General features: G+C 37.4%; 1 protein-coding gene across 3 annotated transcripts in view; it reads right to left on the minus strand.

The window, feature by feature from the left end:
• The window catches only part of LOC133529704 (ABC transporter G family member 23), a 149809-nt gene continuing 124763 nt past the window's right edge, over positions 1-25046 (minus strand). For all 3 annotated transcript variants that reach the window (XM_061867492.1, XM_061867493.1, XM_061867494.1), the window contains 10 exons: positions 20541-20742; positions 20090-20204; positions 9598-9770; positions 8701-8763; positions 6036-6191; positions 3502-3736; positions 2747-2871; positions 2236-2360; positions 1173-1417; positions 1-348 (listed from right to left, as the gene is read on the minus strand). In XM_061867492.1, the coding sequence (XP_061723476.1) occupies positions 26-348; positions 1173-1417; positions 2236-2360; positions 2747-2871; positions 3502-3736; positions 6036-6191; positions 8701-8763; positions 9598-9770; positions 20090-20204; positions 20541-20742 (1762 nt within the window). In that variant the 3' untranslated portion in view covers positions 1-25. The remainder of the gene's footprint in view (positions 349-1172; positions 1418-2235; positions 2361-2746; positions 2872-3501; positions 3737-6035; positions 6192-8700; positions 8764-9597; positions 9771-20089; positions 20205-20540; positions 20743-25046) is intronic.

The raw sequence follows: 25046 nt of genomic DNA on the forward strand, positions 1-25046 counted from the left end.
CCCCTAACGACCCTTGTCCTTATTCTTAACCCCTCTTAAATCTCAATATCGTCAGCGTAACCACTAAGAACATCGCGATCCAAATCAGCGTCGACACGAAGCCCATGTAGACCTCAGGGTCCGCTAAAGGCCAGCCTCTAGTAAGGATAGACCTGAGGGATGTGGTGGCCAGGGTCAGGGGAAGGCAAAGCGACACGTAGCGGAGGATCCAGGGCATGCCCTCGATGGGCCAGATGACGCCGGACAGGAGGAGGGTGGGGTAGAAGGAGCCCAGGGCAAGCTGGATCGCGTTCCGCTCCAGCTCGCAGGCGGCGGAGATTACGAAGCCGAAGCACATTCCGCAGAGACCTGGAAATAAAAACAAATATTATAGGATATTTTTACAGAAATTGAATAAGCCCTATAATAAGCTCTGAAAAATCTAAAAAACAATGTGTCAGACTGTGTAAATATTTGTGTTCATCATACAAATAAAATGTCTTTACCGAGGTTCGAACCCAGGACCATCGGCTTCATAAGCAGGTTCACAATCGACCATTACAAATTGAACCGTAAACTGTAGTGAACAATTACATTTTACGGTTAAATTTGTAATGGTCAATTTTCAATATTTTCAATTCTAATTAACGTTCGGCCAACATTGCAATCCACTAGGTCAGACAGTTCATCAAAAACCTAAAAAGGGACCAATATGATAACTGTGGTGTGGTTATCGATTTCACAGATAAATGATTTGAGACGTAAATGGGTACCGAGTTCTGTAGACAAGCCTGAAATTTATTTATAAGAACGTAAAACATTCTAAAATAATTTAAACAGTTTCTTTTTTTTTTGCTACACCAATGTTTGTTATTTAAATATATATATATATATACGTTCCACTGCTGGGCACAGACCTCCTCTCATGCGCGAGAAGGTTTGGGCTTATTCCTTACGCTGCTGGTCCAATGCGGGTTGGAGACTTCACATATACCTTTGAATTTCTTCGCGAATGTATGCAGGTTTCCTCACGATGTTTTCCTTCATCGAAAAGCTAGTGGTAAATATCAAATGATATTTCGTAGAATAAGTTTCGAAAAACTCTTTGGTACGAGAAGAACACAACCGCTCCTACGTTTTCAAGGGGAGATATAAATAAGAAAAGAAGATAACGAAGAGTATGATATCAGTACCTTGTAGAAGCGTGAGCATGACCACCAACGCGATGTTCCCATTGCACTTGACGCCGAACACCAGGATCATGAAGATGAGCACGAGCGCGGTCTGGCCGACCATGACGACGAACTGCGTGACGACGTGCGAGAACAGGATCTCGCCGGGCGACACGCCGGCCACCCACGAGCGGTCCAGCAGCCCCTCCATGCGCTCCACGATCAGCGCCGACGACGTCAGCGCCACGGCCAGGAAGAACACGATCCTGGAACGAAATTGCTTTCATTTCAAAGAGGTTTGTCATCACACTTGCTTGTAAAAGGTGCTCAGGCGATGCGGTCCGTAAATCCTAGATCTCGATCTTGGGTAGTAATGTATTTTTTCATCACACTTGCTAATCTAATAATTTTTACCTAGAGCTGTAATGTACGCCCGAAATTAAGCAGAAGTCTTATTTTCCCCCTTACTTTACCTCACAAGTGTGATGATAAACATTGTGTGTGCGGTCCAGAAACTACGAACTCATGTTAATAAAATACGCCTTCGGCTTCGGGCTTCAATTCGCACTCGTTCGTAAATTTTTGTTTACCGCCCTTAATATACAATGTATGTATTATCATTCTACCAGATTTAAAGGAGATAATTAAATTAAATGCGCCATCTACCTCAGCTTTATAGAATATGGTAAATTAAGCTTCAGAAGTCTTATCATCATACTGGCACCCAACGTGGGACTTTAAAAAAAAAGGTTTATGATACGAGTCCAACCACTGTCCATCAGCCTGTCATATGCCTACTTGCCTCTTACATAATGTGATGACCCTACCATTCCCACAGCAAAAAGTGATCCTACCATTCACATTACTATCGGGTCTCGCTGTCTCTTTGGCGCCCAACTTTAAGGAAGTAGAAATTATGTGAGGCGTGAAATCTTGGTTAACAGTAAAAAGGTGACAAATTAAAAAAAATGTAGGCGCAAAGGAACAAACCCATATGAAATTTGAATTTTTCGCCTTTTTCTACTGACAATGTGGGTTTGCAAGAGTATAGCAATAATAGGAATATATGTTTAGAAGAACTTACGTGAGAATGACACCAGGAGCTACGAAGTCAGTAAACGAGGGGTTGTTGTCACCATAAATGGGCTCTTTGAAATCGATCGGGATGTCTCCCACCTTCGGGTTGTAGTCGCATGTAGCCAGTAAGTCCTGAAATACGTGTAAAAGATTAAGGAGCCGTTCATGTAATTGTGTTCTAAAGTCATGAGAGTTTCGCGGTTTGGGCGAATCATGACCCTATCGTAATATTGTCGCTTTTGCTAATATTCCTTCTCTAAATGGCCATCGCAAGATGACCCATTCTCGTTCTACATCTTAAACAGGGTGAGCATAAATAACTTCATCAACTTTAACTACATATTCCTGAAGATATTACGAGTAAAACATGTTATATCAGCATAAGTCTGGCTTTGCTTCATGACTTCTAAAGAGAGAATACTTTACAAAAAAACGCAAAGGTTAATTAAAATGACAAAAAAAGTGTGTCAGCGTACACGGCATTTGGAAAAGGACATTTTGTAAGTGGTATATATTACCTTAGCAAAGTCCCTGTAGGAGAACTGTATGTCCCTGTTGAGCATGAGTCCGATCTGCTGGTTGGACATGTCGAGCCACACCTGCACTTCTGACGACTCGATCGTTTCTTCGTCGGCCGTGTCCGCTGTAAACAATTAAATACAAATTAGTTTTATTATTATTTTTTGACCATCAGCTGAACATAGTCGGCCTATCGTAACGTTTTAATAGGTATCTGTGAGTCCAATATTTATTGTAACTCGATGATATGATTTATGATATCGGAATATTTTTTCGACAGTTTTTTTCTCAACCTCAGAAAAACTCAAGCCCAAAGACTTAACAGAGCATGTTATTTAATATGACGGTTTTTAAGGAAGTATTTCTTATATAACACCGTTTAACTTCATGTTAATCAGCCCGTTGTCATCCACTGATGAAGTGCTGAACTATATATCTTACTAAGAAAAGATCCTTATTCTTCCGAATGTCGTCTGATGAATGACCGGCGTTTTACTAACCCAAAAGTAGCCAGTAATCTATACAACTTACCAAGAGGCAATCTCGCCACTATAGAATCTGTATGATTCTTATCTATCTTTTCATCATCTTATTAAAGTATATCGCTCTCCAAGCATCTCCTTCTCTCACAGCGTCCAACACCGAAGACAAATCAGCATAATATTCCTTAATGATGGAGGCGTTCCGGAGATGGTTCAAATAACGTTAGGAGAGGTCCTTTATTAAGCAGGACATTTATTAATGTTCAACTTACCAAGAGCCAATCTCGCCACCAAAGAATCCGTATAATTCTCGTTAAAGTATATCGCTCCCCACGCGTCTCCTTCTCTGACAGCGTTTAGCGCCGAAGACAAGTCCGCGTAATATTCCTTGATGATGGAAGCGTTCCGAAGGTGGTCCAGGTAGCGGCAGGAGAGGTTCTTCATGGAGCAGGACGAGTTGTAGGGACAGAGGCCGTTGATCACGTTCACGTCGTTGTTTACTATGGCCTGTGGAACAGAGAAAAGTTAGAAACGCACATTTGAGGACTGCCAACCAAGTAAGTGTGAAGATGAAAATCTTGTCGCGTAGAGCGATGGCGGAGAGAACCGTTAAGACTAAATAAATAAAAACTGTTTCTATCAGAAAGGCTAAAGCTGAACTAACGAAAGAAGTTATGATGATACAGGCTAAGACAATGCTAATAATATAAATCGTTATTTTAATGGTGTTCATATAGATTATGATACTTGCGGAGACAAAGACAGGAAATATAGCATTTTTTTAAATATTAAATAATTACTGCGATATTATTTAAAATAGAAAAATAATATAATACCGCTGTCAATGAAGGCAGTGATAATTATCATATATCAATTAATTAAATAGATAAAAATTAAGAAGATTATAAACTGTGTGGGGTGTGTACTGCACTGTATTAAATAAAATTATTATTCGCACAATATTAACAATAGCAAAAAATATAATAAAACAAAACTAACCATAACCAGTTTGACAACGTTTAAAGGACAATGTGTCACAATGTCGTGATCATAAACATGACTTTCGGTAGGTAATATCAACAATATATAGGTACGATGTACGAGTTTTTCACGTAATACATATATGAATCTTCAGTGAACAGAAATCAAAATATGTAGTCTCACATATTGATTAAAAAAAAGCCTCATGCATGGAAGAGGAAATAACAAAACACATTCTCCTAGACTGCAAACAGGTAGAAGTATACAGGAGAAATACCTAAGGACTCCGTGCACACTAAAGGAGGCAGTTAGCAACCTGAAGACACTGCTAGGTTTCGTGGAGGAGCTGGGGTGGCTAGAGTAGTGCTACCTCGTTTCACGAAAAATAGGCACAATGGTTGTCAATTTGCGGAAAATGCCCGGAAACATTAACTAACTTACTTATTTACATTGATGACGTTGACACTACGTAGCTAGGAAGTACTGGATTAACTTATTTTGAATATTAATATTAAATTTTATTCGGTCACGGCCAATGGCAAGACAGAATAAAATGACTTGCATCACAGACAAGAAAATTAACAGCATCATTCCGATGTAACACCACATCCATGGAATGTTCCTGATTAACGTATTTATTTGCAATGATAGTAATGTTAAAATACATAATACATACCAGTTTAAGCCCTCTAGGGTCACGACCGACGGCAAGACAGAATAGAATAACTCGCACCACAGACAACAGCATCACTCCGATGTTACACCACATCCGGAGAATGTTCTAGACTACCTAATTTATTTAATTTGCAATGTAATTAATGCGAAAGTACATAATACATACCAGTTTAAGCCCGCTAGGGTCACGACCGATGGCAAGACAGAATAGAATGACTTGCATCACAGACAGCAAGAAAATTGACAGCATCACTCCGATGTCACACCACATCCATGGAATGTTCCTGATTAACGTATTTATTTGCAATGATAGTAATTTTAAAATACATAATACATACCAGTTTAAGCCCTCGAGGGTCACGACCGATGGTAAGACAGAATAGAATAACTCGCACCACAGACAACAGCATCACTCCGATGTTACACCACATCCGGAGAATGTTCTGGACTACCTAATTTATTTATTTGCAATGTAACTAATGTGAAAGTACATAATACATACCAGTTTAAGCTCGCTAGGGTCACGACCGATGGCAAGACAGAATAGAATGACTTGCATCAAAGACAGCAAGAAAATTAACAGCATCACTCCGATGTAACACCACATCCATGGAATGTTCCTGATTAACGTATTTATTTGCAATGATAGTAATGTTAACATACATAATACATACCAGCTCGAACTCTGAAGCTGGCTGTCCTCCCTCATCGGACTGGATTCTTGTCCAACTCATTCACTTGCCAAGCAATACGTCTGTGGAATGCTCTCCCTCTGCCTACCAGACAAGCTCAGAGCAAGCTTTCTTTCAAAAGCAAGTTGCGTAAGCACTTATTTGAAAACATTCGTGACTAAATGTCTGCGTGATATCTCACACTAATAGGTACATAATTATTATATATATGTATGTTTATTTATATATATTGAATATGTATATATGTAGGTATATTTAAAATATATATTTGTGTAAGTATAGTATCATAGTAGTCTTGACTTGTATCTATTTCCATATCAACTCTTTACAATCCTGCACCAAACTAACTATTTCTGTTTAGCCTAATGGTTGACTGGTAGAGAATGCCTCAAGCCAATGCCATTTGTACTCTTTTTGTAAATTTGTGCAATAAAGTTTAAACAAACAAACAAACAAACCAGCTTAAGCCCGCTAGGGTCACGGCCGATGGCAAGGCAGAACAGAATGACTTGCATCACGGGCAACACGAAGATGAAGAGCATAACACCGATGTTACGCCACATCCGGAGGAAGTTCTTCTGAATTAATGCCTTTATTTTGCCGCGTGATGTTAACTGAAAAAAATCATAAATTAATGAAATAAAGCAATATGCATAACTAATATATTGAATATCAGTTTCCATAGAAAAATATAGTAAGAATAAAAAATGGTTGGACGGTATTTAAATTATGTTTCAGCAGTGATCGTTTAAGACGACGCATTGTAAATTATGGCGTCGGGTATTTTGATTTATCTCAGCAATTCTAAAACTCATGAAAGTATTTACAATTACAATAACTTAAAATATAAACTATTATTCATGGTATTGACTTCATTTCTGTAATTGCCATTACACGATTGGTTAACTTTTATAGAAGAGAAAATCGTATCAAAGATGCCTCTTTTTAAACAAACATTTTCATTATACATTGTAGTCATCTGCAGAGAAAAGGTACCCCCCTGCATAGAAATTTTGTTTGCAGGGGGGTACTTTTTCTCTGCAGCTGACTATACAAGCAAATGGGACCAATTCAAGCCTCTAAATTTTCCATGTAGATTAGTCTAATCACACACTTCAATTCTGTAGTTGTGATATTTCGATTTATTCTTGTTTTTAAGACCCGTTTTGCCGCATACTACCTTATCGAATAAGCTAGGGCGAAAGCAAATTCACTACGCGCGAAATATAGGGATGAGCGTGGGTTTTGGGAAGCAAGCAAACGCCGCATTTTTAAATTTTATTGTTTAACGATGCGTCACCTTCATTTAAGTCGGAGTAATTGAAAGTACTTGCACAGGGAAATGTAGATATTCTATATATATACTACTCTTTACCTACTGTACCCCTAGTGTAACTAAATTCGATTTTGAAACGTGACGAACGCGTTTGCGTTAAGTCTCATTTTGTATAGGATTTTGAGTTTCCAAAACGTCCCGCTTGGCGCGCTCTTTCTAAATCCAATACAAAATGAGACTAAACGCAAACGCGTACGTCACGTTTCAAAATCGAATTTAGTTACACTAGGGGTACTGATATGCCATCTAAATCCAGTAGGTATGTACCAAGTAAGTATAAAATTAAACACCCACATGTGTCAAAGTTCAAGATCGCATTTGTCTTCCTCATACAAGTGGGACCGGTTAGTTGACTTTAGCAATCAAGAACAATCGACTTTTAATGATCTTACATGTTCGTTTACTGTCATTTTATAAAAATAATTTCAACAGGAGCCCGACTAGTCATGTACATAATGTTAAAGCTTAGCAATTCAACAATTCATAGTACATTGTGCACCGAGGGGGGGTAAGTGAGATATTTGAAATACCCTCGAAGTTACACACACTGTTTTTCATCATACTTGCGAAATAAAAACTAAATTTTAAGCAAATTCATACTAAAATAACTACGGTGATATTTTAAACATTCATCCGCCATATTGTCATTTTTTTCAGGTTAGGCATTGAAAGCAGAGACCCATCTCCCGGCTATTAAATTAAATATTTATAAATATACACAAAAAAATTATAAACTTCAGTATTTTATACCTCTACTTTAAAAAAATATTATGCCCAATATGACCATGGGAATATTGATATTTGAAAAAAATATATTAAGCCCGTGACCATAACATACATCTCAGTATGCTGGCATACATACTATGACACCGTTTATGAGCGAGTGTGATGAAATAGTAGTTTATGTGACTGCTACATAATGAAAGGCAAATACTCACTTCGTTCGTTTCTTAAAAGGACCAGACGAGTGTTTTAATACCTAATTATGTAAAGTTACGTACACTAATTTTATCTACACACATATTATAAACTTTCCCTCTTACCCTTTCTATGATATATTCACTAACCCAAATTACAGCCAACATTGGGGAATCGTTGCTCTCTTGGCGAAACTCGCGGATATGTGGTGGCGTCTCCGTCTGTATCGTCTTCCGTCCGATCTTTATCGCTCATTTTTGACGAAACTTTTGTTTTAGTTACTTTAAAAACAACAAAACATATTCATTCTATACTTAAAACGAATTAAAAGATAGACTGTACGTCAAATGGCGGTAAAAGAAAACTTTTTTCATGCGTGTCACACATTCGTAGTTTTTTTAAATTCAAAGACAAACTAGAGTCGGGGGCCTATTTCCGTATCGGTCGATATAAACTAACATGCGAGATTTGTCAAAATGGTATGCAATTGAGTATTGACATTTCATTTCGAACAAACAGGTATCTCGATGATTAGGATAGCAGTCACCCCGAATTACTTTTTTTCAGAGATGTTCGAAATTTGAATGTCATTGCCAAATCGATTTTGATGTAGTAATGAAGCAATTACAAAATGTTCACCGATAAAAAAATAGTTGTAACAAAATCTTAATGTTGTCCATTATTTACGGATTTTGAAGTAAGTATAGAATAAAAGGTTTATGATATGTGTGTAGATAAAATAATTTATGAAGTTAGCTAATTCCATGAAACATTAATCTCTCTCGCTTTTCACATGTACGGTCAAGGACTGTTTCCAGTAGCCGTATGCAAACTAAAAATAAATAAATTAAATAACATTAAATTCTTACATTGAAAAGATCTTCACAAATGTCGATTTGTGGTCCTTTAGGCTGGTTCAGTTTTCCGGGCAGCTGAAAACAAAACAATGCTAAGGTTAAATGAGATAAAAGCAAGACTACGGTTACTGGACACTATTTCAACAGGTTATTTATCCCCAGACCTCAAAGATAGGTCCATGTATAATATAAGCCTATTAGACTTAAATCGACCGGGATATACTGTAACTGGAGATAGCGGGTGGGTGTCAAAGTTGTGTAACCGCGCTCGGTCTACCCTCATTCGTGCGCGTCGGTTGACATTACCACTCCAACGTTACCACTGGTCGCGTCCACACTTATTGTTAGTCTATCTAAGTACACCACACTCACAGTGTCGCTATGCGTGTTTGATTCGGATATTAATCACGGTTTATATCAACCGTTAATCATTCAAAACTGTTATGAGCCTATTTGTTTCACATTCAAATCCTTCTAGTCAGCTTTACTAACGCATTTGAACTAAGTTTTCACAGTACAGAACCGATGTAATTTTGAGATCGAGCAGTTTACTTACAACGAAGGCCTCTTAATCTATGCCAGGGACCTCTAAGCCTTTTGATTCGAGGGCCACGGCCAGGCGTGACAGCGCTTCCTTTTCGCAGGCCTTATTCATAACACCTTTGGCAATATGTCATGAAAGTACTCTTGTCTCTATTTGATTGCGTACCCTCTACGATAAGCACCTTTTGGGTCTGGCAGAAGTATAGCCTCTTGGCCTGAGGGTCATTAGCGGCGTACATCACCATCTAGATCATGCTTGGACTGGATAGCTCGTTGAACTATAAAGTTCATTCTAAAGTCCTTAGTATATCCCAAGATGAATAAGATCTTGTAAGATCATTGGCATTACATCATGAAAGTACTCACGTCGCCATTGGACTGTGCGCCTTCTGTGATGAGCACCTCCTTGCTCTGACAGAAGTACAGCCCCTTGGCCTGAGGGTCATCAGCGGCGTACGGTGCCTCCTCGCGCTTGGAGAGCTTGTTCAGCCCTAGGCCTCCACCGGACACGTTGAGCTCTACCACCTGGTTCGCTTGACCTGGAAGTAAAAATAAGATTTTATTTAGGATGTTTTTATTGTTGGCTACATACATAGCTTACAGCTCCGCCTACAATCTCCCTGATTTACCACTCTTTATCGCACCAAGTTTCCGATATAAACCAATAAACATTGAGAGTAAGCAACACGCATGTGGTACCTATTAATATACTGTATAACTCAAAAATTTAAAATACGCATCGTCATCATTTGAAAAACAAATTCATAGCCTAACTGGAAACATCACCAAGTTTTGCAATATTTGCGTAAACTATATGCAGCTGAAAAGATGTCTTAATAACTCCACTATAGAACCTGACCTTTTAATTATATGGTTGTATACTCTTGTAATAGTTGTAATACTGTTCATACGCCGTGACAAATCTATTCCGTACGCTTCGTCCGAATTTGCTTTCACTTGGCAAGTTTCTATGTAAATCTTGCGTTCTTGTAGCTGTTATGGTTACGCTTGCATGTGATATTCATATATTAGCGATAAATATAAAGTTCAATACAACCAAATTAAACTGGGTATTCACGGTGACAATATGAAATTCCTAACTTTACTTTCCTTTTGATTGTCAACATTTTTGACAAGTTTCTAAGATTTCACATTGATATCATGAAGATTATACAAGTGAAACTATTTATCACACACGCGAACCTGAGCGCTCTGTTCCTGAACGCTGAAGATGAGGGCCTGGTTATGAAATTATCCTCTGATCGCTCAACACGAGTCCTGTAATAGTTTTACACTCGCAAAAAAAATCTCTTAGTAAGTAGTCTATTTGTAGAGGAATGTTCTCTTTCTGATTATCTTCAGGCAGTAGGCACGTAGTAGAAATAATGCAAAACCCATTAAAAATATTGAATAAATCTAAGATGGTGGTATATGGTAGATATGTATATTAAACATACCTAACAGGATATTAAGCTACCTAATTGATTTAAATGGTCAATATACTTATTTTACAGCAAAATGATCACGTCTGATTATTAAACATAAAATGATAATTATTATTTATGTTTCATAACAAAGGATGAAAAGGATCTGACGATATCAAGTTAATGGAAATTATTTTATATTCAATGTACACGAGCTTGCTTGCTCTTGTGCTCGGTTCCTGTGCTTGATTTATGATTCGTTATTGATTTTACATCAAGTTTTTAGAGTTCCGTAGTCAACTAGGAACCCTTATAGTTTCGCCATGTCCGTCTGTCTGTCTGTCTGTCTGTCTGTCTGCCTGTCTGTCTGTCTGTCTGTCTGCCTGTCTATCTGTCTGTCTGCCTGTCTGTCTGTCTGTCTGTCTGTCTGCCTGTCTGTCTGTCTGTCTGTCTGCCTGTCTGTCTGTCTGTCTGCCTGTCTGTCTGTCTGTCTGTCTGTCCGAGGCTTTGCTCCGTGGTCTTTAGTGCTAGAAAGCTGAAATTCGGCATGGATATATAAATCAATAAAGCCGACAAAGTCGTACAAAAAAATCAAAAAAAATTTTTTTTTTGGGTACCTCCCCTACACGTAAAGTGGGGGTGAAATTTTTTTTCTGCTTCAACCCTACAGTTTGGGGTATCGTTGGAAAGGACTTTCAAAACTAATAGGGGTCTTCAACAAACATTTTTTGATAAAGTGAATATATTCGGAGATAATCGCTCCGAAAGAAAAAAAACATGTGTCCCCCCCCCCTCTAACTTTTGAACCATAATCCAAAAAATATGAAAAAAATCGTGGAAGTAGAGCTTAAGAAAGACTTCAAATGCAAACTATAGCGGACATGATCAGTTTAGCTGTTTTTGAGTTATCGCAAAAAGTTTCCCCTTCATAGTAAAAAGACTTTAATTAGGTACTGATTATGCAAATTTGCCTATTTGTTTAACTCGCGTGAAACGTACCGTTTTATCCCTTGGTTAACAATTTACTATACTTTAAGCTCCAGTTTAGCTTATTGTGACGGAAGAGTAACTACGGAACCCTACACTGAGCATGGCCCGACATGCTCTTGGCCGGTTTTTATTTAATTATAGGTTTATGTTACCTTTGGCTAGATTTATAATCACTTGACCCTGCCCGTGACTTCGCCCGCTTGGCCTGGGTGTCCGACACTAAGTTATCTATAGACAGCATCATGACTCGTAATCACCGATTATCCATCATAAAAAACGAAGTTTCGGACGCCTTGGCCCCAACCCGGATTGTTATAGCGTGAGTCACCCGTTAAGAGGAAAAGGGGACGATCGATACAAACGTAGTCCTCGTTTTCCTCCCTGGATATTGACATTATGGAAAATATTTTTACACAATTTGATGTATTTTAGTTATAAGGAGCGAAAAACGGGTTTGATACATTTTTTTAATTCTCCTACCTAACTTTTATAATATTGAAAAAATCCAAAAAAATCAAACAGTCGGGAACCGATTAGGATAGGCTATGATTAAAACACATAAAATTGTGTAAAAATATTCAGAGAGGAAAATGGAGACTACGTTTGTATGTAAACACGGTTTTGGGGCGGCCGTCCCCTTTCGCCGGATTCTAAATCGGAAGCTTCAGGTAGGTAGGTAGGTAGGTAGGTTGGTATTAAATACCAACCTACCTACCTAATCTATATACATAAATCATTTATGTATATAGATTGAAGAAATTAAATAGGTACTACCTACATAAATTTAACTGGTACAGTCAGCATCAAAAGTAGCGGATCAAATAACGCTTCATAAGTATCTGTAACAGGTTAGTAAAAAGTCATGTCTTTAATATAGAACAACTGGTACTATAAAATATATACTTTTGAACGCGAATTTCAGAAATTTATCTATTTTTTTTCAAGTTATCCGGAATATCAGATACTTTTGGCGCGTTGTTTCATCCGCTACTTTTGATGCTGACTGTACCTAACGACATTAACTTTAGCTTGGCGTGATAAAAAGCAACATTGTTATCATACTTGTTTACAAATTGTTTACAGTTTATTGTCGCGATGTTATTTAGTAAACATGGGCATTCCCAAAACATTTTATAAAAGGAATTTCTCAAAACACTCCAGTTTGTTATTACGGATGTGCATTTTTAGTGATTCAGTGTTGTTTAATAACAAGTATAGTAATTTCTTGTTATGAAACGGTAACTGAAGTGCTGATTTCTATTGTTGCCAATTTATTTATCAGATTCTCATACAATTTAGTGAATAAGTAAGATAGAGTAGGTACAGTTACGTCTGAAAACATCGATACGATCGAAGTGCCAACAATATGTATACACGGCGTTATGGCCCATATTAGGATAGTGTATACATATTTTTGGCACTTTGTCCGTTTCGATATTTTCAGACGTTACCATACGAGTAATACGATTATAGATCGTGTCATTCACGAAGACGCGTGCCTTGACTCGTATTGTCATGATATTAAAGGTTAGATTTGACAAATCTGCACGTCATCGTGGATGGCATAAACTATATCCTACTCTGTATAGAAACGTGCAAGTTGCAAAACTTATAAAAAAATTCTCAAAATTTATGAGAATTTCTGGAAACTTTGATGAGAAAATTCTCATGTAAGTTTCCACTTTGAAAGTGACCGTTCAGAACCCCTAGTGTAAATTTATTCGATAGCGTGACGTGGCGTACCTACGCGTTTGCGTTGAGTCTCATTTAGTATGGGATTTAGAAACAGCGCGCCAAGCGGAACGTTTTGGAAACTCAAAATCCCATACAAAATGAGACTTAACGCAAACGCGTCACGTTTCGCTATCGAATAAATTTACACTAGGGGTTCTGATTATGATTTAGTGTTACTTTATGTCCTTTACCGCTGAGACTGACACGATCTATTCACGTGCCATTAATCACATAAATGTCATAATTATAGTAAATTAGTCCTAGTTTTAGCGCGGATCATGTCAGGTGGAGTGTCAATTGCTGTCGACATCTATTACTATTAGTTGTTGTATTGTACACATGCCTACCTAATGATCTGATACTGTCAGTAAGATTGATATAATAACATTATCCGGCAGGTCGAGATATTTAGCAGAAGGCGCTAGCGTAGCTTGCCCTGTCAATCCCTAGAATTATATAAACTACTTTTTTTTGGGAATTTATGGCCTGGATACCAGCCCTTTATGCCAAATCTTATAGAACAAAACTAGAGATAGGGGCAAGCTATGATGGCGCCATCTACGCAAACATCTGACCGTTGCCAACCCCATTTTACTGACAAGTCAAGGCAAAACTGACAGATAGCGCACAACCTAACTAAACCGTTACAGATAGATACTTGTTTTTTTTTAAATCTGATATAGGGGGCAAATAAGCAGACGAATCGCCTGATGGTAAGCGATTACCATCGCCCGTGGACACCCGCAACACCGGTTGTAAGTGCGTTGTCGGTTTTAAGATGGGAGTACGCTCTTTTCTTGAAAGTTTGAAGGTCGTATCAGTTCGGAAATACCGCAAGCGATAGTTCTTTCCACAGTTTAGCTGTGCGAGGCAGGAAAAAACTTATTAAGCTGTTGCACTCGACTTCGTCGACGTAGATTTACTCGTATTTCCGGAAACACACTTTCAACCCCTTTTTAACCCTAATACCCCCTATTTTCAAAAACGCTGAAATTATTTTTCTCGTAATTTATGAAAATATCTTAGTGCGAAGTTTCAAGTTCCTAATTTAATATAAAACTTTTGATCTCCATACTAATTTCCAAAAACACTGAAGTTACTTTTCTTTCATTTTAATATCATACATTTTCACGAAGTTTCAAGTTCCTAGCTTAAAATGATACTTGTACGCCATACAAACGTTCAACCCCTTTAGGGGTTGAATTTTTCAAAATCGCTTCTTGTATCTTGTACATTTTATAAATGTAAACTAGTGTGCATTTTGAAAACTTTATAGCTTATCTAGTTTCGGCCCTACGTTGATGATTCAGTCAGTCAGTTATGACTAGGGTTGCCAACCGTCCCGCTGTATGCGGGACGTCCCGTTTCTGGAGCCCTAAAGTATGCGTCCCGCAAAGAGCCCACGCGGGACGCCGTTTGTCCCGCTTTCAGGCTAGACTAGATTATAAGCACTTAAACGTTCAGTTGTAAATTAGAATAATGTGAGAGCGCGTGATTTTAACTTGAATATATATTACGACGCGAGTAATGCACGAGAACAATATAATTTTAATATTTATTTTGTTGTAAAAGTTATATTTTAATGTGCAATAAGAAAGTTAAATTGGTTTAATTCTGCATGCCTTTCAATAAGTTGACAATCAATATACCTTACCCAGTTAGGCCGGGTGAAGGAGTCATTTTATACCCAGATCCCGCAATTTGATCGCAAATGTACTCTGTGCACTAAGGTTGGCAACCCTAGTTATGACACACGCATTTATACATATATATAGTTTTTTTTCTAATTAATTAATTGAAAAAAAAAATCTAAAGAATATTATATACTTACTTCAAATATTTTAGAGATGCACTAAACTAAAAACCGTGCAAGACGTAATTGCAAAAAAACGTTTTCATTCCGTGAGAGACTTGACATTTATCGAAAATATCTCCACAAATACAGCAATTTCAGCTCGTTAACTGCAACTGGTATTCTTTAACGAGTGAGTTTTCTTCCGTCTCGCTGCCCTTGCATTGTTCACACGCGATTTGCTTTGTTGTATTATTTTTTTATATTTCTTCAGTTTACGGCCTTGGCCTGTAACTGACACGCGTTCAAGTCATATGACTTTCTTGGCTACATTGCACTTACATTTCACAAATATTATTCGTACCTATACTTAAGTCACTTGCTAGTTCAGACTCAGATTATTCATCATTATCATGAACTTAAGAATCGTTCTCTTGTCGGTGGAGTATCTTAAGGGTTTTCCTATCTTGCGCCAGCTCTTTGAGTTTTTGATATGACATGACCCCCACTTTTTCTTTCGCTTGGTCTAAGTGACTGCGTTTGGGTTTTCCTTTACCTCGCATGCGTCCTAGCCCCTCCAGGATAGTTTTAAAGACGTGATCGTATCGTACTTAATGCCCAATCATTTTCCCGCGTCTGTTTTCAATAGTGTTCAGAAGCTCTTCTTTCACTCACTCTTCGTAACACCTCTTCATTCGTTATCTTGTCATTTATCGATCATTTTATAAAAAGGGAATTTTCGGTTAGATTTTAGCATCATAACTAGCGGATCAGACTAAGCGTCAAAAATATCTGTATCAGTCTCTAATAGCTTAGAAAATACAATTCAATAGTATTGCCGTGGCCGGGTGTTCTAGTGGTCAGAGTCAGGATGTTAGTCGCGTAAGCCGAAGACGCGGATTCGATTCCCTTTTCTGTAGTGTATGATATCTATTTCAGTTTACAAGTCATAATAGATATAATACTACCTAACCGCATACATCTTTTAGATCAAGTTCCGTCCGAAACCCACAACTTTTTAAAATTCGCCTTTAACGATATCTTCACACAAGCTTTTAACCTCGTAACGATGACGTTGAAAAAACGGGTTGGTGTTGGTGCAACTCGTTCAAAGTGCTTCAAAATTGGAATGTATTTGCATATGACGCAAATCGGATACAGTTAGCTAACCAATGACGGCAGAAGAAACATAAAAAAATGTTTACAAGTCTCTCAGATTTTTCCGCATGTGTTATTTTTTGTAGTATTTTAACGTAGTTTTTTGATGTGTTAGGTTATACGTTATTAGATTTTTAGAAGATAATATTTTATGAAGTAATGATAAAAAACATAGTTAAAGATAATATGTGAATTGAGAAGCTCCAGGGGCCCATTTCTTGAACGTTATTAGGCTAATATTATTAGTCCACAAACTGTCAAATCGTATGGGCTTCCATGACAACACACTAATAATAGTAGCCTAAAATGGGGCCCATTTCTCGAACGGTATTAGTCTAATATTTCACGAACTGTCAAGTCATATGGGTTACCATGGCAACACACTAATAATATTACACTAATACCGTTCGAGAAATGGGCCCATGGTTCGAGAAATGGGCCCCTGTTGAAATATTAAAGTTACGTCTATTTTACTGCCGAAGTTGGGCACCAGCGGTGAAGTTAGGGTTTCCTACTATAGAAACTTTTAGCAACCTTTATTTTCAACGAATATTAATAACGGGGTTTGCTTATAAGTGACTTATCATCTTTACCTACCACTTTATATGTTCAATTGATAGCGCCTTTGACCATAAAGTGCTGTAAAAATAAATACAAGTTCACAACATCATCTTCCTCGCGTTGTCCCAGCATTTTGCCACGGGTCATGAGAACCTGGGGTCCGCAATGCAGGTCACACGCTCTTACCGCTAGACCACCAGCGCTTCTACGTTTACAAATGAGAGATAATTTAAATTAACATTTAATAAAGATTAACCCCACACTATATCGATTAACACACAGATAGAGGTATTTTACTCATGCAAAACTTCACGTAACACATATTGATATAGTCAGATAACGATCGCCACCATTGCAAAACGTCACGTTTGCAAATTATTCGTTCATACTTCGGAATGTTTAGAAACGTGTTAAATTCCTAAACAAATATAACCTCCTAGGCTTTCCAATAGTAACAAGAATGGAATTGATATTATAAATGTGAAACTATGTATGTGGAGTTTACAGAAAATAGTGTTTTGTAGCTAAGCTAACTTGGTTTTGGTGTTCAATTCATAAACTATAAGCGATATTACAGTGTAAAAAAAGGCAAAAAGGTGATATCCATAAAGATTTTATGCTTAATTGTCGTTACAAAACTGACAGCGATTAACTTTTCTTAACACTCTAATTGGGTACACTATTTTCTGAAAACTCCCACGTTTGGTTAATTATATGCTCTATGCAAAAACTGAAAAACTATCGATGAAAATTTGGCACATAGATAGAGTTGGGTCAAACACGTTCGTGAAAACCGGCGTCTTTTCTGTGGACAACACAAAAGTTAACGATTTGTGACGTTCCACGGTTAAAGATACCATATAGGCGGTAGGGGCTTACGTCGCGTAGCATCGCATTAGTATTGGAACGTCGTTAATAACAGCGTAAGCGCCGACCGTCTTATGGTACCTTCACCCGTGGAACGTTACATTTCGAAATTTTTCTGAAAGTCACTACACAACTTGTAATATAAAAGGTCTCAACATGTCATTAGAAAAAAGTAAGAAAATCAGGCCTTAAAAATCGTATATACGGTGTTTTTTTTAAACTCCTGTAATTTAAGGGTGCATTCCTGAGCTTAAATTAAGTAATTTCCTCAAAGATACCGGAATTCTAATTAACTCCATTTCGGAGATAATACACAATTTATTTTTGGCTAATAAGGCGCCTATGAACGTGTGCACTTGCCTTAGGGCTTGTTTACATATTGATTAGTGTTTCGTATGAATGTATACATTTGCTACTAAACGCTAGTTTATCTCGGACGACCGATGTTCGAAATAATATTGATCTGTCAAAGTTTTCAATTGTTTGGTGGATTTTAATATAATGTTCGTGTTACAACAACGCTATTAATTACTTTTACGAAAAATATTTAAAAAAAAACGCCGTGTTTATATTTTATTCGTTTGGCAAGATTACGGTTATTACTCGATGATTAATGTACATTCAGATGATTCTTCATATTCTAGACATGCAATCGATGTAATACGTGGAAAATTACCAAGTTCCAATGTCATCGGCTGACAATACGTTTGTGCCATATCCAATTTAAAGAAAAATTGTTTTTTAACAAAAAATAACAAAAAATATGCTATAATTTACACTAATCGGTTAAAAGATATATTTTTCATAAATGTTGTGCCATATCTGCATTTTACAAGCATAACGTATACCTAATCTGTTAACAAATTTAAGAAATATAAATAGTCTAAATCTACTTACAAAAAGAATAACCTAAATTAAAAACAACCAAACACAAAAACTATTAAATAAATTCGCCCCCGTCCCTCCAGATACAAAGGAGCCCAACACCCTCGCTCGCGCGTCGTATTAATTTCTATTTTTGACATTTGTAATTGTAATACCTATGTTTAATATTATTACAGTACATTTTTGAAGCTGTATTAGAACTAAAAAGCACTTAAGCCGCACCAAAAAAACCGGTTTCCAAAATTTTTCAAAACACAAGCGTATTTCTTTATTTTTGCTTGTGTATGTTCCAAGTACTAGATAAAAACCTGTTCAGATGACTTCTCGTTTTTCTCGATTATTATTGACATTGCCCAGGACGGGTTCATCAACATATAAGAAAAAAAAACAATTAGCACAAAGACAATGCTAAACTATGACGTTATATTAGCGAGTTTGTGTAAATATGAGTACCTACGCCAGACACGCCCAAAAAAGTCGGATTACAGACTATTCACATCACGGAAGATGGTAATAAAATTTAAATTCTTTATCGTTTAAATTTCGCACGATATAATACCAAAAGTAGATACCTACAAATATGAAAATAACATCGGTAAGAAACAGTGCATATGCGAAAACGGTGTACTGGCAAAATGTAATGCCTACAAAATACGAGGTCCATTTTTCGAACGGTTTTAGACTATGCATATTATTAGTTCACGAACTGTCAAATCGTATGGGTTACCATGGCAACGCATTATAATATTAGACTAATACCGTTTGGGAAATGGGCCCATGGTTCGAGAAATGGGCTTTGATTGTTGCATTACGCTATACATATAGAGAGTCGTCAAACGTAATACAAAATGTCGCATAAAGATATGACAATTTTAGCAACATTTTATAGGATTCTCATCTTTATACTTTTTACCTGTAGAATTATACCGCCATTTTCTGCACCGATGTTCCATATGCCACTGTTTATTATGAATTTGCGTGAAAAACGCTGCATTTTTTCGTATATTGCTGCATTACTTACTTACTGACGGCTAAGAACCTCTTAGCCTTCGGAGAGACGTTGGCCCTCTTTGTATGTTCTACCGTCTGCTAATGACGAATGCTCCGAAGAACTTTTTGAATTGGTGCCATCGTCTCGTACCTCCCGTCAAAGGAGCAAAGCTCATCCTTACTTCTTTAGATACTTTTGCCACACCAAAAATAAGCGGGCATCTCGCTCGTTTCTTCCTAGAACGTGGAAAATGTGGGATGAGCTGCTTCCTGAGGTATTTCCGTTGCGCTACGACAATCTTCAAGAAGCGGGTATTTAGGGTTACCAAGGGTTGGCAACGCTTGAGTGGCTCCTGTAATGTTGCTTACGTCCATGGGCAGCGATGATCGCTTCCCATCAGGCGGCTCGTCTACTCGTTTGCTGACTATCACATAAAAAAAGTATATTTGTATTTACCTTGCTTTCTCGACAGCTTGAGGAAGACATCCTCCAGCGATATACAGTTGTACATCGTGAGGAGCGCCTGCGGTGATTCCTCGGCTAACAGGCGGCCGCTACGCATCAGACCGATCTGTCGAACAAATACATAAATATGAAACAACAAATCCAACCTCTTCGGCGTCGAGACCCAAGCCTCGGAAACCTTTTTATTTTGGCTTCGTTCGCAAAACCGTTATTTTAAACCGGTTTTTAGGAGAACATTTCCATAAAAATATTATCAGATTAACCGGTTTAGAACAATGAAAACCGGTTTGTTCCTATGTCGACCAGGCCGGCCGGCCGTCTCGTTGCGCGTCGAATAAACCAGTTTATTCTGGTCGCTTCGGTTGACAATTCTGGTTCATACATGAGAGTCAGAAGAATTTACGACCAATAAATAACACAAGGCTGTATAACTTGAACTTACGCAATGCGCCTGCCGCGCCTCCTCGATATAATGCGTGGTGATGATGACAGTCTTGTCTCCCGAGCTGGTGATGCGGACTAGATGCGTCCAGATGGACTGACGCAGCAGCGGGTCCACTCCCACTGTCGGTTCGTCGAGGATGAGCAGCTCTGGGTCGTGCATGAGGGCTACAGCGAAGGAGACACGACGCTGTTGGCCACCACTGGAAACAAAATGGATGCATGAGCATTTACAACAACCGTAGGTAAAATATATTTACAGTAGTGCCTCGATAATCCGTACGTCAGAAAAAACAACCCCTATATAGTACGAAAAACTATATTCAATGACACTCCAAAATTACAAAACTAAGAAACTTATTAACAGTAACTTAACAAATTTGTGATCTGAAATGCGAAATCATTTTAAGAACTCATCTTATTTAATCTAAGGGTTCTATGTATTTATTGACCAAGCAAAGGCTGTCCCTCAAAGAAAGGGGTCACACAGCAGTTCGGATTACAGCGACGTTCGAATTAGCCTGTATACAGATTCTCGAGGCCCTGCTGTATTAACAATAATTAGTACAATAAGTTATGGTTAATCTCTCTCGTTTATTAAATGTTCAACTCTACAGTATCTGATCAAGTCGGATGATCATCGTTACGCATTCCAAAGACAATAGATCGAATCGAAATACCATTGTATTCGGATCTGAGTCCGTGAGTCGATTATAAAGCGTGGAAATTAATTGAATCGAGCGAATCGATACTTATGTAATTGGTGGTAGTAATCGTATAATCAAATTATAAATTTCGCGGGACATTTCAATGTTTCCGTAATCCCGTTTTAACAAAAGACTGAAAGTGACAGTTGATTAAATTGCGTGGAAGTATGCAAATTAAGTTAAACAAGCCAATTTTATAAGTTATTTTTCTACTAAGAACAGCTGTCAAACAACGAAATCATAATTAGGTTTTTAACATAAAAAAGAAAATTCAATACTGCTTCAAACGAGAATTACACTCAAGATCTCCGAGGTAAGCCCAGACGGAATTTTAGTATCTAAATATTTTCGATTCGTTTTTCGACCGATAGGACATTATAATATAATATTAAATTTATTCGTGTAACCATCGAGTATTTATATTTTATGCATTCGAAGCAACATTACCTTATTTTCCCTTCTTCACCAATAGGTAAATACGAGTATTAAGTAACATAAAGTGATTCCTGTTTTGTTACACTCATGTTTTTGCCATCCGGTAAAATGCTGCATAAACATTCATATCGTTACGTTGTGTCAATACCGTGATATTTGGATTTACTCACAGACACCCTTAATTGCCCATCGGTGGATCTTATGCCATTTTAATAAGGTTTTCATGGTCATTTAGCAATGCTGACAATGGTACATACACAACACAGAACGTTTCATGGTTTCGCCTTGACATTTCCCAATCCGTATATTTTTACGTCAGTCACATAAGCACTTGAGTCTTCACTAGCACTTGACTGTGGGTATCTTTAATTGTGGATACTATTTATTATTTTTAACATTAAGTGAAATCAGATCTTGATTGTTAATCTAAGCACTCATATTCTGATTGTGTATAATATAAAATTATAAATTGATAACGATAATTCGTGTTAAAATAAAAGTTCGTCGATAGATAAATGGAATGACTCCTGGACTTTTTTTACAATATTAGCTGTAGTTTAAAAAATAATTTTTTTTTAAAGGTTAAACCAAAAGTTATTTTTGCAGGGATATTATAAATTATAAAAATAGGCACCTACTCCAATGGCAACTTTACATAAGTAATCATCTGCGCCGCGGAAAGAATGGAAGAAATTATGTCTTTATTCTGTAACCTCCGTTTGAAGAGATCATTGAACGGTAGAACTTCCGTATAGTATTATTAAACATATGTACAATTATATTACAATTAAACTGCCTTCATCTTACAGTTACGTGATCACTTTCGCTCCCGTCGCTTTGCGTCATATCGTGCGATTGAGCTATTGTGCTCGGATTCCATGTACGATGAAAGTGGACAGTGTTGTTAAACAGTTATTTGTTTTACAAGGGGGCAAAGGTTGTTGTTTAAATTGCTAAAATTGATAAGTAAGCGAAAGATTCCAGAATTGAACCACGTGCCTGGCCAGTAGTTCGAAAATGGAATCTTCAGCGTTGTGAGGGCTTCAAGGCACAGGGCTCAAACAATCTTTGCCACCGAGTGAAACACAAAATTTTACACCACAGCAACTCGAGGAAAATACTAACATTACAAATCACATTCAAAATCATCGCTTAAAGGTCAAATCAAACAGCCAAAATTAAGAAACAACTCAAAACATGCATTTGATTACAGTAATTACTTCGTTAGAATAGGGGAGGGGGAGAGCGTCGATATAAGTCTCACATTTCACCCAGGTTTTGGGTAAAAAATCCTCAAAAACGCCTCACGTAATTAATGGACGCCCCCCAAGAGCCGCTCTCGCACAGTTAATAAATAACCACATATTAGTGATGTCGATGTCAATGTCACGGCGAAGGAGCCATTTCGCCAACAGTGACATATAACTAGACATTACCATATTATACATATTTACTACGCTTGTTTATTCTACGCCAAGGTTCTTCACGTATGAGGAAACGTGTGAGACCTTCGGCAATATGACCCTTATGTGACAACATTGATCTTTCGAATGGAGGTTTTCTCGCTTTTATCATTGGGTGGAGTAGCAAATGTAGCAATGTGATAAAAATTATTTTCAATATAAGTTTTTGGCAAATAATTTTTGGTACAAACTTTTATCGCAGACTTTTCTTTCCACAGGCAACTAATACGTGACTATCGTGTATCGGTTGAACACCGGTCTGGCCTAGTGGGTAGTGACCCTGCCCATGAAGCCGATGGTCCCGGGTTCAAATCCTAGTAAGGGCATTTATTCGTGTGACGAGCACGGATATTTGTTCCTGAGTCATGGATGTTTTCTTTATGTATTTAATTATTTATAAATATTTATAAATTATATATATCGTTGTCTAAGTCCCATCAACACAAGCCTTATTGAGCTTACTGTGGGACTTAGTCAATTTGTGTAATAATGTCCCATCATATTTATTTTATTTTATTTTATCAATTAGCACTAGAGGTTAAACAACTTTGCACCCATGTAAAAGAAATAACTATTGTATCTACGATTACGTCAGCTAGTTCCTGAGAAAAGCAGAACAACAAAATATGTTTTTTTACGTATGTTTCTTCACCTTCATTATCTTCCCCATACTAATTATTAAGGTATTGCCCAAGCGGAACTCACAACCATTTCAGAAATAGTATAAAAAATTACAATAAATTAACAACTCTTCTTGTTTAGGTAAAATGTCGTCATTTTATATTGGACAAGAATCTACGCATTTTAAGCAGTCCGTGATAATTTCATTATACTTATTTAATAAAACGTAAACACTCGTACGGTACATATAGTGTTTGTCATTTGTGACCGCGGCCGGCAAAACGTCCCACTTTGTCGCTTGCCATAAAGACGCCTTGACAAGTTATTCGTTTAAAGATACTTGTCCAAATCTCGTCCTTACGGCAATAAAGATACTTGTGCAAATCTCGTCCTTACGGCAAGCAACAAAGTAGGACGTTTTGCCGGCCGCGGTCACACTACAATCATCAATTAGCTACTTAGCATAGCTTAAAACTGAATAAATATATGGTTCCGCCATTTTTAAAGAAGTCTAAAAACTAAATCGACAAATAAACTATTTTAATTTTTGAATCTGCTCACAAAATTCACGAAAATCGGTTGAGAATTGCGACCTGGGGCCCATTTCTCGAACGGTATTAGTTTAATATTATTAGTTCACGAACTGGGGCCCATTTCTCGAACGGTATTAGTCTAATATTATTAGTCCACGAACTGGGGCCCATTTCTCGAACGGTATTAGTTTAATATTATTAGTTCACGAACTGTCAAGTTGTATGGGTTACCATGGGAACACAACTTCGCTTTGGTAACGCTCGGTAAATCAATCGTTTGTCGTAATCTGTTGTTTTAACTTACGTATTTGTAAGAAAGGGATAAAACATTAATTAACTAATTGGGGCTTACAAGCTTTTAGGCAATAGAGGGTTAGACGTTGCGTTGTAGTTAATGACAATAACTTCTACTCAATAACTCATGTGATTGTCCATCCAAAAAGAGAAAACGTAGGTACTTATTAGTTATTTGTGTCCCAAGGGAAGAAAAGTAGGAAATTGCGTGCCGCGTGTAATATTGTCACCTAAGCCGAAGGCGAGGGTGGCAAACACGCGGGATGGAATGTCCTACGTTTCCTCCCGGCAGAAAAAATATTTTCCATTCTCAATGAAGAAATAAGTAGGTTTAAGTATAGGTTTACCTTTTTTTTTCAAAATTTGCAAAACAAAAAAATAAATATTTTTCAAAAAAGCGAAACTTATTATGTTGAAGCGAACGACATCAAAATAAAAGTGATTTGTATTAGAT

The sequence above is a fragment of the Cydia pomonella genome, chromosome 21 (assembly GCF_033807575.1).
Source record: "Cydia pomonella isolate Wapato2018A chromosome 21, ilCydPomo1, whole genome shotgun sequence".
NCBI classification, from domain to species: Eukaryota; Metazoa; Arthropoda; class Insecta; order Lepidoptera; family Tortricidae; genus Cydia; species Cydia pomonella.